The sequence below is a fragment of the Scyliorhinus torazame genome, chromosome 15 (assembly GCF_047496885.1).
Source record: "Scyliorhinus torazame isolate Kashiwa2021f chromosome 15, sScyTor2.1, whole genome shotgun sequence".
NCBI classification, from domain to species: Eukaryota; Metazoa; Chordata; class Chondrichthyes; order Carcharhiniformes; family Scyliorhinidae; genus Scyliorhinus; species Scyliorhinus torazame.
This window is the reverse complement of record NC_092721.1, coordinates 201,591,075-201,609,595: the sequence shown is the minus strand read 5'-3', so window position 1 is coordinate 201,609,595 and position 18,521 is coordinate 201,591,075. Positions and strand designations below refer to the sequence as shown.

General features: G+C 48.3%; 1 protein-coding gene across 1 annotated transcript in view; it reads right to left on the bottom strand.

Annotated features, from left to right (window-relative positions):
- Positions 1-18,521, bottom strand: part of LOC140392122 (transmembrane protein 164-like) — a 68,292-nt gene that overhangs the window by 18,896 nt on the left and 30,875 nt on the right. The window contains exon 2 of the mRNA XM_072477442.1: positions 4,870-4,919. Within this exon, the coding sequence (XP_072333543.1) occupies positions 4,870-4,919 (50 nt within the window). The remainder of the gene's footprint in view (positions 1-4,869; positions 4,920-18,521) is intronic.

The following is an 18,521-nucleotide window of genomic DNA, read 5'->3' as shown; positions in this document are numbered from 1 at the left end:
CTTCGGCCCTCCAAGCCTGCGCCGATCATGCTGCCCGTCTAAACTAAAATCTTCTACACTTCCGGGGTCCGTATCCCTCTATTCCCATCCTATTCATGTATTTGTCAAGATGCCCTTAAACGTCACTATCGTCCCTGCTTCCACCACCTCCTCCGGCAGCGAGTTCCAGGCACCCACTACCCTCTGTGTAAAACACTTGCCTCGTACATCTTCTCTAAACCTTGCCCCTTAAACCTATGCCCTGTAGTAATTGACCCCTCTACCCTGGGAAAAAGTCTCTGACTATCCACTCTGTCTATGCCCCTCATAATTTTGCAGACCTCTATCAGGTCGCCCCTCAACCTTCTTCGTTCCAGTGAGAATAAACCAAGTTTATTCAACCTCTCCTCATATCTAATGCCCTCCATACCAGGCAACATTCTGGTAAATCTCTTCTGCACCCTCTCTAAAGCCTCCACATCCTTCTGGTGGTGTGGCGACCAGAATTGAACATTATATTCCAAATGTGGCCTAACTAAGGTTCTATACAGCTGCAACATGACTTGCCAATTTTTATACTCCAGCCAATGCAGGCAAGCATGCCGTATGCCTTCTTGGCTACCTTCTCCACCTGTGTTGCCCGTTTCAGTGACCTGTGGACCTGTACACCAAGATCTGGGGGCTAGTTTAGCACACTGGGCTAAATCGCTGGCTTTTAAAGTAGACCAAGGCAGGCCAGCAGCATGGTTCGATTCCCGTACCAGCCTCCCCGAACAGGCGCCGGAATGTGGCGACTAGGGGCTTTTCACAGTAACTTCATTGAAGCCTACTTGTGACAATAAGCGATTTTCATTTCATTTTCATCTCTCTGACTGTCAATACTCGAGGGTTCTACCATTCACTGTATATTCCCTACCTGTATTAGAATTTCCAAAATGCATCACCTCACATTTGTCCGAATTAAACTCCATTTGCCATCTCGCCCAAGTCTCCAAACGATCTCAATCCTGGCTGTATCCTCTGACAGTCCTCATTGCTATCTGCAATTCCACCAACCTTTGTGTCGTCTGCAAACTTACTAATCAGACCAGTTACATTTTCCTCCAAATCGTTTATATATACTACGAACAGCAAAGGTCCCAGCACTGACCCCTGCGGAACACCACTAGTCACAGCCCTCCAATCAGAAAAGCACCCTTCCATTGCTACTCTCTGCCTTCTATGACCTAGCCAGTTCTGTATCCATCTTGTCAGCTCACCCCTGATCCCATGTGACTTCACCTTTTGTACCAGTCTGCCATGAGGGACCTTGTCAAAGGCCTTACTGAAGTCCATATAGACAACATCCACTGCCCTACCTGCATCAATCATCTTAGTGACCTCCTCGAAAAACTCTATCAAGTTAGTGAGACACGATCTCCCCTTCACAAAACCATGCTGCCTCTCGCTAATACAACCCCTTGCTTCCAAATGGGAGTAGATCCTGTCTCGAAGAATTCTCTCCAGTAATTTCCCTACCACTGACATAAGGCTCACTGGCCTGTAGTTCCCTGGATTATCCTTGCTACCCTTCTTAAACAAAGGAACAGCATCGTCTGTTCTCCAGTCCTCTGGGACATCACCTGAAGACAGTGAGGATCCAAAGAATTCTGTCAAGGCCTCAGCAACATAGAAATATAAATATATATTCCATGCTGGTTTGTGTACACGGCTGTGTCCAACACTAAAATGATTCAGGTCATGTGTTCTCTTACATGACTGTGTGGGCGGTACTGTACCCCATCCCACATTAACCCTATATGTGCCAGGCCCTTATGCTCCAATAGACACCACGCAATGCCACGCAGCCTGATCAATGTTTACCACAAACTGATATTAGCTTCATCCAAGTATTAATCTCATGTTTTCTGCATCTGTCCATTCTTGCCTTTTATTCTTTGAAGTCAACTGGGTGCCTGACACGCTTAGAAACCCACCGAGTGTCTACGAATCTCCAAATCTTACTGTGGAAAATATCCATATTATGAGAGAGAGATCTTGCATTTGAAGGGGTGCTCCTCAAATAAAGAGCAAAGGCGGTGTTATGAAAATTCACTAAATTGGGCCCGAGGATGAGAGGCTGAGTAAATTGGGTCTATAATCTCTGGAGTTCAGAAGAGAGATACTCTTATCTCATTGAACGCACAAAAATTGGAAGGGGGTCGACAGGATGTACGCTGAGAGATTATTTCTATGGGTCAGGGAATCTGAAACCTGGGGAAGGGGCAGGAGCCATTGACCCAAGATAATGACTTGATGATTTAGGACTGAGAGGAGGACACATTACTTCACTCAAATGGCCGTGAATCTTTGGAATTCTCTACTCCAGATGGTAGTGGACGCTCCATCGTTGACAATAGCCAAGACTGGGACGGACACATTTTTAGTCTCCCAGGGAATTAAGGGATACGGGGAGTGGACAGAAGCCCAAGGTCAGCCCTGGTCGTATTGAATGGTGGAGCAGGCTCGATGGGCCGAATGGTCTACTCCTGCCCCTATTTCTTATGTTCACAACCTCAGGACATCCCACTGAAGTATTTTGAAAATGTTGTAACGTAGAAAACTACACACAGCTCCTCAGGAAGGATATACTGGCTTTGGGAGCGGTGCAACACAGATTCACCAGAATAATATGTGTTAGGTGGATTAAAATAAAGAGCAGTTTGTTCAGATTAGGTTTGTAAAAAAGATTTAGGGATCGATCTAGCAGAGATATTTATGATGAAAGGAGTTGGGGTGGGTGAGGAGATGGGAACAGAGAGAAACTATTTTCTCTGGCAGGCGTCGCCCGGAACCTCAGAATTAGAGGCAGGCCAATGAAGTGTGCCATCAAGAAACACTTCCTCGTGTAGAGGGGAGTGAAAATCCTGTATTGCTCTCTCTCCCCAAAGAGCTACTGAAACAAAATTTCAAAACAGAGATTGGAGACTTTTATTCAGCGAGGGTATTGAGGGATAGGGAGGACTTGTGGCAAAGTGGGTGATGCCCTATCTGAGGCAGAAGATCTGGGTTAGAGTTGCACTCCAGGACCTGAAGGCCATGGAAGGTGTTAACATCAGAAGCACAGATGATGCTGGTGTGATAATGGTGTCAGATCACTTGACTGAGAAGCGAGAGTGGCCTGGATGGAGGAGGAGGAGCTCCAACCTAATGAAGTCCAAATACTTGTAGATACTGTTTACTGGTTTTGAGAAATCATAAGACTTGAGGAGCATACTTTGGAAGAGTAAACACGCCTCATCTAGAGCACTCAATAAAACAATTATCAACCTGCAAAAAAGAGTGGCAGAGTCTCCTGATCAGCCAGAACTTGCAGAAGACAATGCAAATCACTGCAGAGCCTTGCCAAGCATAAACATGGACCAACACGTAGAAGTACATGGTCACCAAAGCTTTCTTAGGGCATGGAACCTGAAGAGAGAGATCACGAAGAGTGCGGTGGATGCTGGGACAGTGAGTAGTTCTTCCGGGTGGTCCGGTTTCCTCCCACAAGTCCCGAAAGACTTGCTGTTAGGTAATTTGGACATTCGGAATTCTCCGTGTGTGTAATAATAGTAATAATAATAATAATCTTTATTGTCACAAGTAGGCTTACATTAACACTGCAATGAAGTTACTGTGAAAAGCCCCTAGTCGCCAACTCCGGCCCCTGTTCGGGTACACAGAGGGAGAATTCAGAATATTCAATTTGTCTAACAGCAAGTCTTTCGGGGCTTGTGGGAGGAAACCGGAGCACCCGGAGGAAATCCACGCAGACACGGGGAGAACGTGCAGACTCCGCACAGACAGTGACCCAAGCTGGGAATTGAACCTGGGACCCTGGAGCGGTGAAGCAACAGTGCTAACCACTGTGCTACCCGAACAGATGCAGGAATGTGGCGACTAGGGGCTTTTCACGGTAACTTCATTGCAGTGTTAATGTAAGTCTACTTGTGACAAAGGTTATTATAAATTTGAGGAGTTAGACAGATTTTTAATTAGCAATGGGCTGAAAGGTTGTGGAGAACGGGCAGGATGGTGGAGCTGAGGCCATGATGAGATCAGCCATGATCGCATTTAACAGTTGAGCAGGCTCGATAGGCTAAATTGCCTAGTCCTGCTCCTAGTTCTTATATTTTAAGAAAGAACTATTTTGTCTAATTCCACCTTCCAGCTCTTGGTCTGTAACCCCGTAGGTAACAGCACCTCAAACACAGATCCGGGGTTCTTGATTAACAAGGGGATCCGAGGGCAGCACGGTGGCTCAGTGGTTAGCACTGCTGCCTCACGGTGCCGAGGTCCCAGGTTCGATCCCGGCTCTGGGTCACTGTCCGTGTGGAGTTTGCACATTCTCCCCGTGTTTGCGTGGGTTTCGCCCCCACAACCCAAAGATGTGCAGGGTAGGTGGATTGGCCACGCTAAATTGCCCCTTAATTGGAAAAAAAATGAATTGGGCACTCAAATTTTTTTTTTTTTTTTTTTTTTTTAAAAAGGGGGCTCCGGGGTTATGGGGAGAAGGCAGGAGAATGGGGTTGAGGAACATATCAGCCATGATTGAATGGTGGAGCAGACTCGATGGGCCGAGTGGCCTAATTCTGCTCCTATACCTGATGGTCTAATAGATATGGGACTACGGTGGGTAGATGGCGTTGATATACGGATCAGCTATCATTGAACTGAATGATGGAATGGGCTTGAGGGGCTGAATGGCCATCACTTGTTCCCAGACATTAGTGGTGTTGGGAAGAGGATGGAATCAATGTAAGGGTAAATCATTGCTTGCAGGAGCTTGTTGTCGTGGGAGTTTTCGACCATGTTCTTGCGCAATAAGAAATTGCACAATAAGAAATCAAAAATCGAAGTAATGCTCACCTGAAGAGATTCACGACCGCAGGGCAAGGCGGGCAGGCAAGCAGGAATATCTGAAACATAAGCAGAGCTCATCAGTTAAATTGTATTATTCCAAAATGAATGATCAAGTCAGGAGTGTACTTGCCTGCAATTGCAAAGCAAAAAGGCTCTTTACCCAATTGGATGATGCTTGGCTGCCAGTCAAACAGCCTTTTTGTCCCATTTTCAATATTTTAATATCTGACAAAGGGAAATGTTCAAAGGATTATTTTTTTAAATTATAAATTTAGAGTACCCAATTCATTTTTTCGAATTAAGGGGCAATTTAGTGTGTTAAATCGACCTACCTTGCACATCTTTGGGTTGTGGGGGCAAAACCCACGCAAACACGGAGAGAATGTGCAAACTCCACACGGGCAGTGACCCAGAGCTGGGACCAAACCTGGGACCTCGGCGCCGTGAGACTGCAGGGTTACCACTGCGCCACCATGCTGCCCTTGAAATGTTCAAAGAAAACGAAAGCGACAAACAAAGCCCCGCCGATCTTTCTCCAGGGCGACACACAGCAATGTCCTGGAGATTGATCCCCAATTCCGGGAGACTACAGGCCAATACTGGAGGGTTGGCAACCCCATTTTTGTGACGGGATGGGCTTTTCTTCAGGTCTGTATGTCGGCTGACTCCTACAACAGGGACATGAGGAACATACCATCACCACCACAAGCCCTCTCCCAAAGAGAACAAAGAAATGTACAGCACAGGAACAGACCCTTCGGCCCTCCAAACCTGTGCCGACCATGCTGCCCGTCCAAACTAAAATCTTCTACACTTCTGGGGTCCGTATCCCTCTATTCCCATCCTATTCAGGTATTTGTCAAGACGCCCCTTAAACGTCACTATCGTCCCTGTTTCCACCACCTCCTCCGGCAGCGAGTTCCAGGCACCCACTACTCTAGGTGTAAAAAAACTTGCCTCATACATCTCCTCTAAACCTTGTCCCTCGCACCTTAAACCTATGCCCCCTAGTAATTGACCCCTCTACCCTGGGTAAAAGCCTCCGACTATCCTCTCTGTCTATGCCCCTCATAATTTTGTAGACTTTTATCAGGTCGCCGCTCAACCTCCGACGATCCAGTGAGAACAAACTGAGTTTATTCAACCTCTCCTCATAGCTAATGCCCTCCATACCAGGCAACATTCTGGTAAATCTCTTCTGCACCCTCTCCAAAGCCTCCACATCCTTCTAGTAGTGTGGCGATCAGAATTGAACACCCCCCTGGTGAAACTTAGCTGGTAGAAGAGTCAGTGAGCAGAGGGCACAGATTCAAGGTAACTGAGGGTGGGGGTGTGGACACTGACGGGGAGAATACCTATAATCTAGAACACGTGCTTCTCGAGAGGACGTTGAAAGGAGACTCAATGGTACCTTTCAAAAGAGATTTGGATAAAGGTTGGGGAGGAGAAATACAGAGGGCTACGCGGGGGAGTGGGTGTTCGGTCTTCTGGCTCCCATAAGTTAGTAATAATCACTCAAAATGCTGACGCTTCATCAAATGTGTTCCTTGCTGCTCTCCCTGTGGCTGATAGACTGATACATGACTGCAATGCTGCAGTAAATGTGCCACCCCAGGATATGTTCACATTAGCAATTAGTACCTAGCTGTTTATGAATAAAAATCTAATATCCCGCTTTTTAAAAAAATCATATATACAGTGCCTCAACATCAGTAACTTTTCCAATCTGTTTCTGCCAAACTAAAAATTGACTTTTATTTAAAAAAACAGAATCCCGGGTATTTTATTGCTCATTTTATTTTCTCAAGGGAATAATATTTGCCTCTCTCTTGTAGATTTGGCGGTCATCGCTCTCAGGTGGCGAGTTGGCATGCTCTACAGGCATGCGTTGCGCTCCTGGTGTTGGAGGAGTCGTGTTTGATGTTGCGACACTTGCAGGTGAAGTTGCTGTTGCACCACCTGTTAATTGATGTTTATTTCTTGCTGTAAATGGTGTTGATGAGCTTTCCTGCTTTCCATGCTCTGGTGCATGGACTCTGCTCCTTCTCATTTGCTTACCGGCTCCTGTGACCCTGAAGCCTCAGTTACACCAACTTCCACGTTTTCACAACTGAATCCTGTACGTGTACGGTTTTGGCTTTTCCACAGCCGGGACGGGGATTTAGCATGCTTGTGGAGGTGTTGACCTCCTTTTACTTGTGTATCACTGACTTGTTGGCTTATTCCCTCCTGGTCACTTGGAGGGCATATCTTGCTTGGCAGTGGTCTTATAATTCAGTCCATTCAACAGCTCCGACTTCATGATAGCCTTGAGGTGACAGTAAGGCAAGGCTTGGGTCTTCCTTTGCCTCTGTCATTTTGAGAGAGTTCTCTTGATTGTCTGGACATGACTGTTTATAAACCCATGTCCACTTGGATGGAGATGATATTGATCCAATACTGTTCCAAAATCCTCAGGAGATGATTTGGATTCCCGGTCACATATTGTTCAGTAATCAGACTGCGAAGATGGTTGTTGTAGCCCTCAATCGTTAATCTTTGTGAATAAAAGGAAGCTTTGGACAGTAGACTGTGACTATGAGACACCTTTGTTAAAGATAGATTTTGAATAAATGGAATCTCACAGTGTGCCATGGTTTTGGAGATACTTCATTAGCTCTCCTCTTCCTGCTGTGTATTTATGTACTTTTGGCATATATGGTAGCACTATTCTTTCCACATTTTTGTAGATTATATCCAGCACACGAATCTGGCTCTGAGCTTACATGAAGGCCACATGGAAATGGAGATGTATATCTTCAGGAGAAGTTCTTCCTGTGTCTTTTTGAGTATGGTTATTCTGGACCCAGCTAGCAGATCATCATCTTCTAGTAGCATGTCATCTCTGATCTGGCTGTGCTTGTCCACAGTTTTAGATAGAGGATCTGGATCGGCGCAGGCTTGGAGGGCTGACGGGCCTGTTCCTGTGCTGTAATTTTTCTTTGTTCTTTGTTCATTCCTAATTGCCCTTGAACCGAGTGGCTTGTTGTGGGTCTGGTGTCCTATGTAGGCCAGGCAGGGTAAGGATGGTGTAGCTACCAGAGTTGGCCACTTCCCGACTTAAAATGGAGAACCACAAAGGCTGAAGGGAAATTCAGCCAACAGAGGCAAAGACTAGCAAATACAGAAATCATGTATATTGGAACCTGCAAAACAACCAGACAGCATCGAAACCAGCAGCTATCTGCATAGTAATGTAGCAGCCATCTACATAGTAATGAGCGATTCCAAGGCACAATGGTAACAGTTAAGGTAAACAAAGCCAAGCCAGACTCCTCCGCGCCAGCAGGAGCCAAGACAAAGGAAGGCCAATGGACACTTAGGACCGCCCAGCGATCAGGGAACCGCCCCAGCATTGGAGAAATCGATCCAAGTGATCGGAAAAGCAGTCCAATCACTTGGAACCAGGTATGGGGTCCGCCCCGAAGGGCGGGAAGCCCCTGGGGACTATAAAGTAAGGCCCCCAAGTTCAAATCGTCCTTCTTGGCAGGGTCACTCAGCAATGCGAAGCAACCCCCGAGAGTGAACTGTCCAGCAGCCGCCAAGAAAGTAAGTCTCAAGTCAACGCTCGCTACGAGATAGGCGCTCCTAGCTACCAGTCCATATCAGCTTTTGAATCCTGCAGACTCAGGACCTGAATGAAAGGCTATTTGTTCCCTTGACCTGGTGGGCCAGTCCGAAGCTAAGTATAGGCCTGTTAGTTATAGAAATAGCCTAGAAAGTAGAGTTTATGCATGAGTAGTGATTTACTGTGTATAATAAATGTGTTTTAATTTGAATCTTACTAATTGGTGTACTGAGTTATTGATCATTACTTGAACTTGAACCTCGTGGCGGTATCATAAAGATACCTGGGGACTCTAGAGCAAAGGTTAAACAAACAGAGCAAACTACGATTCAAGAGCCAACCAAAAGTTACCAACATATTACTGGCGACATCCTGACGGGACCCGATCTAGAAGTGGCTTAACCACTCGGGAAACCCAAAATTTGAATTAGAAATCCAATTGGGAACAGAAAAACCACAAGTGTTCAAGCAGTTCTGATCAATCCTCATATTTCGGAAGTGTGTTAATGCATGCGTAACTAACAGGGTGATAAGGTAAACTGATAGATTTTTGTTGCGACAAAACTGTTGGGAGTTTGTATTCCGGAAAATAGCGAAAGCCGTACCCGTAATTACAGCACCGCCTTAATACCCCTTGTTCCAAATTTCAAGAGAAGTATTTAGAGAGGAAAGATGGCAATGCAGGCAATGCAACGCCTCATGAACCCTGAAGAATTTGTGATCGCAGCGACCAGCAGTAGAGAAGGACAGTGTCCTGTTTGGGAAGAGGAAATCAGAAATTACCTCAAAGGGAAAAGATGGCCCCTTTGGAGCGAATTCTGTGAAAATGAGGAAACAGGTCTCGGGAGTATAGGACATACTTGGTGGGAGACCTGAACAAAATTCATAACAAAAGCTTGGGAAAAGCTCGCAAGCCGATGGCAATCGTGTCCTGTTTGGCACAATTGCGAGGCACAGAGGTCATTAGGACGCTCCGGAAGGAGATAGAGGAGACACATCGAATGAGTAAGGGCCATGTGGGCGAGATAGAGAAAGAGAACCTAGAATTAAGAAGGAAGTTAGCAGCAAAGGACGGAGAGGTGGATGATGCCAAGTGGGCACACCAGTCTTGTCTGGCGTACTTACGCAGCTTCCAATCCCAGTATGAAAAGGTCTATCAGGACACGCAACGTGCAGTCCTGGTACGAGGGGAAACAGAGAAGCAGGTAGAGGCATTGCAGAGGCAGTGTAGTGACCCGAAGACAGCGTTAAGAGCACTCCATACTACCACCACGGAGCAAAGACAAAGCTCATTAGACCACGCAAAGTGCCGGAAGCAGATTGCAGAACTGCAATCTCTGCTTTCAGTTCAAAAAGGATTCCAGGAAACCTTTGGATCACAGTTAGATGAGGAAGATGGCCCTGATTGGCAAGAATTGAGTGAGACAGTGCAGAGATATGTTCAGGGCACATGTGCGCAGGGAAAGCCCCAGAAGAGAAAAGCGCCCCAACCCCCCACAGAGCAGATAGTTCAGGCTCCAATGAACCCAGTCACCACCCACCGCACAGCCACATCGGACGACACGGAATTTCTGTACACCACCCCCTTAACAGTGACTCAATTAGTGGGGGAGGGAAGGGGGGGGGGAAGAAAGAGGGGGGGACATTAGGGTTGCTGCTGCACAGTCCGAGGGGGAACTGAACATGGAAGAGATGGTCGGGGCGGGGGTTCCCCGTCTGGGGGACTGGAGGGTGCAGGCGGCGCGGGCACGGGACTGGCCTAAGATTGGAGATGGCTAGTCGGGGGTGGGAGCCCCCCAATCCGGCTGATCACGTGGAATGTGAGAGGCCTAAATGGGCTGGTTAAGAGGGCCCGAGTGTTCGCACAACTAAAGGGACTGAAGGCAGACGTGGCCATGCTTCAGGAGACACATCTGAAGGTGGCAGATCAGGTCAGGTTAAGGAAGGGATGGTTAGGACAGGTGTTCCATTCGGGGCTGGATGTGAAGAATAGAGGGGTGGCAATATTGGTGGGGAAGCGGGTGTCGTTTGAGGCCAAAAACATAGTAGCGGACAATGGAGGCCGATACGTGATGGTGAGCGGTAGGTTGCAGGGGACGGAGGTGGTACTGGTGAATGTATATGCCCCAAACTGGGACAACGCTGGATTCATGAAACGGATGTTGGGGCGTATTCCAGACCTGGAGGTAGGGAGCTTGATAATGGGTGGGGATTTTAACACGGTGCTGGACCCAGCATTAGATCATTCCAGATCTAGGACAGGGAAGAGGCCGGCTGCGGCCAAGGTGCTTAGAGGGTTTATGGATCAGATGGGGGGAGTAGATCCGTGGAGATTTGCCAGGCCTATGGCCAGAGAATTTTATTTTTTCTCCCACATACATAAGGCCTACTCCTGGATAGATTTTTTTGTTCTGGGCAGGGCAATGATGACGAAAGTGGAGGGAACGGAGTATTCGGCCATAGCCATTTCAGACCATGCCCCGCATTGGGTGGAGCTAGAGCTGGGGGAGGAGAGGGACCAACGCCCGTTGTGGCGGTTGGATGTGGGACTGATGGCAGGCGAGGAAGTGTGTGGGAGGGTGCGGGGGTGCATCGAAAGGTATCTGGAGGCCAACGACAATGGGGAGTTGCAGGTGGGAGTAGTATGGGAGGCGTGGGAGTAGTATGGGAGGCGCTGAAGGCAGTGGTCAGGGAAGAGTTAATCTCCATCAGGGCTCATAGGGTGAAGAGAGAGGGCAGGGAAAGGGAGAGGTTAGTGGGGGAGATTTTAAGGGTGGACAGGAGATATGCATAGGCTCCTGATGAGGGACTACTCAGGGAGAGACGAAGTCTCCAGACGGAGTTCAACCTGTTGACCACAGGGAAGGCAGAGGCACAGTGGAGGAAGGCACAGGGGGCGATATATGAATATGGGGAGAAGGCGAGTCGGATGCTGGCACATCAGCTCCGTAAGATGGCAGTGAGGGAAATAGGTGGACTCAAGGATGGCAGGGGAACTACGGTGCAGAGTGCGGTGAAAGTGAATGAGGCATTCAAGGCCTTTTACGAGGAGCTGTATAGGTCCCAGCCCCCAGGGGGAAAAGAGGGGATGCGACGATTCTTGGACCAACTGAGGTTCCCGAGGGTGGAGGAGCAGGAGGTGGCTGGTTTGGGGGCGCCAATTGGGGTGGCGGAGCTGGTTAAAGGACTGGGGAGCATGCAGGCAGGGAAGGCCCCGGGGCCGGATGGGTTCCCGGTGGAGTTTTATGGGAAGTATGTAGACCTGTTAGCCCCATTGCTAATATCGGAGGCGATGATCTCTTTGATCTTGAAGCGGGATAAGGACCCACTGCAATGTGGGTCGTATAGACCGATCTCGCTCCTCAACGTAGATGCTAAGCTGCTGGCAAAAATGTTGGCTACGAGGATTGAGGACTGTGTCCCGGGGGTGATTCACGAGGATCAGACAGGATTCGTAAAGGGTAGGCAGCTAAATACCAATGTGCAAAGGCTCCTAAACGTGATAATGATGCCATCGGTGGAGGGAGAGGCGGAGATAGTGGCTGCCATGGACGCGGAGAAGGCCTTTGACCGAGTAGTGTGGGAGTATCCCTGGAAAGGGTTGAGGAGGTTTGGGTTCGGGGGAGGGTTTATCAGTTGGGTTAAGCTCCTGTATAGCGCCCCAGTGGCGAGTGTGGTCACGAACCGGCGGAGGCCGGAGTATTTCTGGCTGTATCGAGGGACGAGGCAGGGGTGCCCCCTGTCCCCTCTGCTGTTTGCATTGGCAATTGAACCTTTGGCCATGGCGTTAAGGGAGTCGGGGAAATGGAAGGGGGTGGTCCGAGGGGGAGAGGAACATCGAGTGTCGCTGTACGCAGACGACCTGTTGCTGTATGTGGCAAATCCAGTGGAGGGGAAGGTTGAGGTCATGCAGATCCTAAGGGAGTTTGGAGACTTCTCGGGCTATAAGCTCAACGTGGGAAAGAGTGAGCTCTTTGTGGTGCATCTGGGGGATCAGGGAAGAGGGATAGACGACCTACCGTTGAGGAGGGCGGAAAGGAGCTTTCGATACTTGGGGATTCAGGTAGCTAGGAGCTGGGGGGCACTGCACAAACTTAATTTGACGCGGTTGGTGGAACAGATGGAGGAGGATTTTAAAAGGTGGGACATGTTGCCACCCTCGCTGGCGGGCAGGGTACAGTCGATTAAAATGGTGGTCCTCCCAAGGTTTCTTTTTGTGTTCCAGTGCCTTCCAATCGTGATCACCAAGGCCTTTTTTAAGAGGGTAGGCAGGAGCATTATGGGTTTTGTGTGGGCGAGCAAGACCCCAAGGGTAAGGAGGGGGTTCCTGGAGCGTAGCAGAGATAGAGGAGGGTTGGCGTTGCCGAATTTGGGTGGCTACTACTGGGCAGGCAACGTGGCGATGATCCGTATGTGGGTGATGGAGGGAGAGGGGACAGCGTGGAAGAGGTTGGAGATGGCGTCCTGCAAAGGAACGAGCCTGGGGGCGCTGGTGACGGCACCGCTGCCGCTCTCGCCGACAAGGTACACCACGAGCCTGGTGGTGGCGGCAACGCTAACGATCTGGGGCAGTGGAGACGACACAGGGGAGCGTTGGGAGCCTCGGTGTGGTCCCCGATTAGGGATACCCATCGGTTTGTCCCAGGAAGGATGGACGGGGGGTTTCAGAGCTGGCATCGGGCAGGGATTAGAAGAATGGGGGACCTGTTCATCGATGGGACGTTTGCGAGCTTAGGGGCGCTGGAAGAGAAATTTGGACTACCCCCGGGAAATACCTTCAGGTACATGCAAGTGAGGGTGTTTGTGAGGCGGCAGGTGAGGGAATTCCCGCTGCTCCCGGCACAGGGGATTCAAGACAGGGTGATTTCGGGCATATGGGCCGGGGAGGGCAAGGTGTCGGCGATATACCAGGAGATGAAAGAAGATGGGGAGGCTTTGGTAGAGGAGCTGAAAGGTAAATGGGAAGAGGAGCTGGGGGAGGAGATTGAGGAGGGGCTGTGGACTGATGCCCTAAGTAGGGTTAATTCCTCTTCCTCGTGTGCCAGGCTTCGCCTGATACAGTTTAAGGTAGTGCACAGAGCGCATATGACGGGGGCGAGGCTGAGTAGGGTGGAGGACAGATGTGGGAGGTGCTCAGGAAGTCCGGCGAACCATGTCCATATGTTTTGGTCATGCCCGGCACTGGAGGGGTTCTGGAGGGGGGTTGCGGGAATAGTATCCAAGGTGGTGAAAGTCCGGGTCAAGCCAAGCTGGGGGCTAGCACTATTTGGAGTAGTGGACGAGCCGGGAGTGCAGGAGACGAAAGAGGCTGGCATTCTGGCATTTGCGTCCCTAGTTGCCCGGCAAAGGATCTTGTTGATGTGGAAAGAGGCGAAGCCCCCCAGCGTGGAGGCCTGGATAAATGATATGGCAGAGTTTATCAAGTTGGAGAGGATAAAGTTTGCCTTGAGAGGGTCAGCGCAGGGGTTCTACAGGCGGTGGCAACCGTTCCTAGACTATCTCGCGGAGCGTTAGATGAAGGTCGGACAGAAGCAACAGCAACCCGGGGGGGGGGGGGGGGGGGGGGGGGAAGAGAAAGAGAGGGAGGGAGGGAGGGGGGATTTCTGGGGGGCATTTGAGCAAGAAAAAACTTGAATGATCCGGAAAACTGACATGTATGGGAGGAATCCAATGTACAAAGTTCTGTATCATATTGACTTGCCATGTTCATGTCTTGCTATGCGAGCTTTCTTTCTTTTTTGTTACGGTGTTTGTATGGTTGAAAATTGCGTCAAAAAACTCTTAATAAACATTTTTTAAAATTTTTTTTAAAAACAGTGACTCAATTACAGGACGCGTGGGAGAAAATCACACCGTTCCTCCCCACCTCGGACCCCCACCACGGTGTCCTTTCTGATGGAACCTGCAGCATGTTTAATGTTGCTTGTAGTGGTATTGTTAAATGCGGTTTGTAAGATTGGAAATTTTGTCCACGGCCCCACGCCTTATTTTTCGGCCGAAACCTCTGAGAACTTGCCAACACACTCATCGGCAGAAACCGGGTCTGAGAGCGTGCCAGACCCCCGTTCGTAACTGCTCTTCTGGTTTAAAGGTAGAACCAATACGGCAACCCCCCACGATGACTACATTTTTGCCCGTTCTTGTCGGTTGCTCAGGCAGTGGAGAAACAGTATTGGGACGCACCCTGCCTGGGAAACCCCCCTCTGGTCAGCTACGCTTGGGTAGAGCACACACTGTATTGGTCACCGTCCTACCCAGGGATTTCATCCAATTCTTACCCGTCGCGGCCCATACGCACCTCATTTCGGCACTTTTTTTTCCAAAAAGTTTTGTTTTGTTTTCAGGCGACCCTTAGGTTGCCATCCCTGTGCTATTTATATCCTCAAACATTTGGATGGTAAATCGCACAGTCTGCGAGACGGTCGCACTGTTTCAGTATTTTTAAATGTGTCTTGTCCTGAATATTCGGTTTAAAAAAGAAAAGAGGGAGTCACACATGGTGACAAATTGTAAAGGGAGAATTGGCACTGAAAGACAGACATACTAATAGAAGAGATATTAAAGCAAGATAGTAACAGACACTATGCTTGATCCTCCAGAAGCTCCAGCGAAGAGAAGAGAAAAAGAACCACGAGGACATCCTCCGTATTGCTCATCACCTTAATGAACATTTGGTTGCGTGCGAACGCGAACCCCCTGACCCCAACCCCCCCCAGCCGTTAATGATTCACTTCCCCATAGCACCCAGAGCCCAGTCACAAGCGACACCACACCATCTTGGTGTGACAGGTTTATAACCTGGTACTCCCTGTCCTACTTAATAGAATCCCTACTAATATTGGCGATACTCTGCTGCATCGTGCAGACTATTCGTCTGAGGAAATGGCGAAGGAGAGCCTACCGCGCTCGCACCCCGGTATATTGGATAAGATCCCCTATTTTCGGTTATGACCAGACCCCCACAATCTATAATAAAAGGACATTTGTTTGCGTTCTTTTTGTGAATAAAGAAATGTGTTTCATGAGCGATTGTACAATCCTGAGCTTGACTGCCAAGCCAGGAAAAATGTGAATAATGCTGCCATGATTTTGTGTGTATTGTTTAAGAAGTTAATATGATTGAATGTCTGAGTGAGTGTAGTTTATTGAGGACAGTTAGAGGTACCGTTTTTAAAATTTTGTAATGCATGTCCCTGTTTTGACATAGCGCCATTTAGAATGTTAGTTAAAATTTTTCTTGCATAGTTATAGTCAGTGTAGAGGCCACGGAAGAGTGCTCGCCGGGTCAGGGAATGAAAACAACGCAGTTATGTGATCCTTCACGTTTCGAGTTAAGGATCACAAGGAGGGCGTGTAGCCACCTGCGTTGGCCACTTCCCGACTTAAAATGGAGAACTGCAAAGGCTGAAGGGAAATTCAGTCAACACAGGCAAAGGCTAGCAAATACAGAAATCATGTATATTGGAACCTGCAAAACAACCAGACAGCATCGAAACCAGCAGCCATCTGCATAGCAATGTAGCAGCCATCTACATAGTAATGTGCGATTCCCAGGCACAATGGCAACAGTTAATCATAGAATTTACAGTGCAGAAGGAGGCCATTCGGCCCATCGAGTCTGCACCGGCTCTTGGAAAAAGCACCCTACCCAAGGTTAACACCTCCACCCTATCCCCATAACCCAGTAACTCCACCCAACACTAAGGGCAATTTTGGACACTAAGGGCAATTTATCATGGCCAATCCACCTAACCTGCACATCTTTGGACTGTGGGAGGAAACCGGAGCACTCGGATGAAACCCACGCACACACGGGGAGGACGTGCAGACTCCGCACAGACAGTGACCCAAGCCGGAATCGAACCTGGGACCCTGGAGCTGTGAACCAATTGTGCTATCCAGTGCTACCGTGCTGCCCACGGTAAACAAAGCCAAACCAGACTCCTCGGCGCCAGCAGGAGCCAAGACAAAGGAAGGCCAACGGACACTTAGGACCGCCCAGCAATCAGGGAACCGCCCCAGCATTGGAGAAATCGATCCAAGTGATCGGAAAAGCAGTCCAATCACTTGGAACCAGGTACAGGGTCCGCCCTGAAGGGCGGGAAGCCCCTGGGGACTATAAAGTAAAGCCCCCATGTTCAAATCGTCCTTCTTGGCAGGGTCACTCAGCAACGCGAAGCAACCCCCGAGAGTGAACTGTCCAGTGGCCGCCAAGAAAGTAAGTCTCAAGTCAATGCTCGCTACGAGATAGGCGCTCCTAGCTACCAGTCCATACCAGCTTTTGAATCCTGCAGACTCAGGACCTGAACGAAAGGCTATTTGTTCCCCTGATCTGGTGGGCCAGTCCGAAGCTAAGTATAGGCCTGTTAGTTATAGAAATAGCCTAGAAAGTAGAGTTATGCATGGGTAATGATTTACTGTGTATAATAAATGTGTTTTGATTTGAATCTTACCAATTGGTATGTTGAGTTATTGAACCTCGTGGCGGTATCATAAAGATACCTGACGGCTCTAGAGCAAAGGTTAAACAAACAGTGCAAATTACGATTTAAGAGCCAACCAAAAGTTAGCATCAATGACAGATTTCCTTCCTTCAAGGACATTGTAATAATAATAATCTTTATTGTCACAAGTGGGCTTACATTAACACTGCAATGAAGTTACTGTGAAAAGCCCTTAGTCGTCACATTGCGGCGCCTGTCCAGGCACACAGAGGGAAAATTCAGAATGACCAAATTACCTAACAGGATTTGTGGGAGGAAACCGGAGCACCCCCCAGGATGTATTTGAACCTGTGTCCCCCACAGCATTAGCCTGGCCCTCTGGATAACTAGAGACATCACCACTATGCCACCATCTCCCACTCTTAAGGGCATCTCTGGATCTGAAAATGCACCTGTAATTCTTCATCTTTGCTGGTCTTGTATTTAACTTGACTCCGTTTTGGTGGGGTTATATTCACCAAGTGATGGATCTTATTGAGAACTCCTGCAGCCCTTCATAGCTGCGCAACCACAAGATAGCAGGACCATCTGTTAGCGATGTAGAGCATATAGTTAAAAGGCAAGGAGGGGTCGAACGGTTCCCCTCTTTGCCCTCTCATTTGATCGCAACAGGTTTATTTGCTTGAAAACCCAATTCAGTGAATACTCAACTATTTACGCAACAGTGATCATAAAATAACCAGTAATTCAGGAGCCCTGGAGCTTAAGATAAAGACGTTTGCTTTATTGTACTTCAACAGGTCCGAACAAAATAATAAAATAGACACCAACTTCTTGGCCCACACAAACTCTCAAAGTTCACACACACATCACAGAGTGGGGAAAGATAGACTGGCCAAATTGGAATCCATAAAGAAAAGTGAGTGAATACAGTCAGTAGTGTGATGACTCGACTGGATTCAGGTTGAATTTGTTGGTCATGATGCTTCTGATTTACATGTGTAGACCACTGAGTTTGTTCAGGAGACAGTGGCCTTGGGTTGCATTCTTTTAAGGAATCTGTCTGCAGCAGGTCTTCTCCCTGGGCTACTTGCCCATCTCCAACAGCAGGTGGCCTCAGGTCGTCGAGCACAGATGCCTTCCTCATGAAGTCGTAGATGCGGGTCCTTCACACCCTCCCGAAGTTTAAATTTTTTTAAAAATAATTTATTTATGGGATGTGGGCGTTGTTGGTTCGGCCAGCATTTATTGCCCATCCCTAGTTGCCCTTCAGAAGTCATAGTCTTTGATGGACTTTGCAAACAAACTGCACTCCAATTAAATGGAATCTGGAATGTCCAGTCACACAAATTGTGGGTAGCCATCTTGACATGCGAGTTCATCTTGACATGCGAGTTCAAGATACTTTCATCTTATGTTTTTAAGAAGTCGGTTTTCAAAAGTTCAATTCAGGTTTCCAGCAAGCGAATTAAAAAGCTTTTGGCATAAAGCATATCTTCATGATAATGCAGTCAATATGTTCCTCTTTGTGTGTTCCTCTGATTTGGATTGTTTCTAGCTGTTGAATCTCCGTTCTCCCGTTTGTTGTTAGCGTGACTTAATTTGAT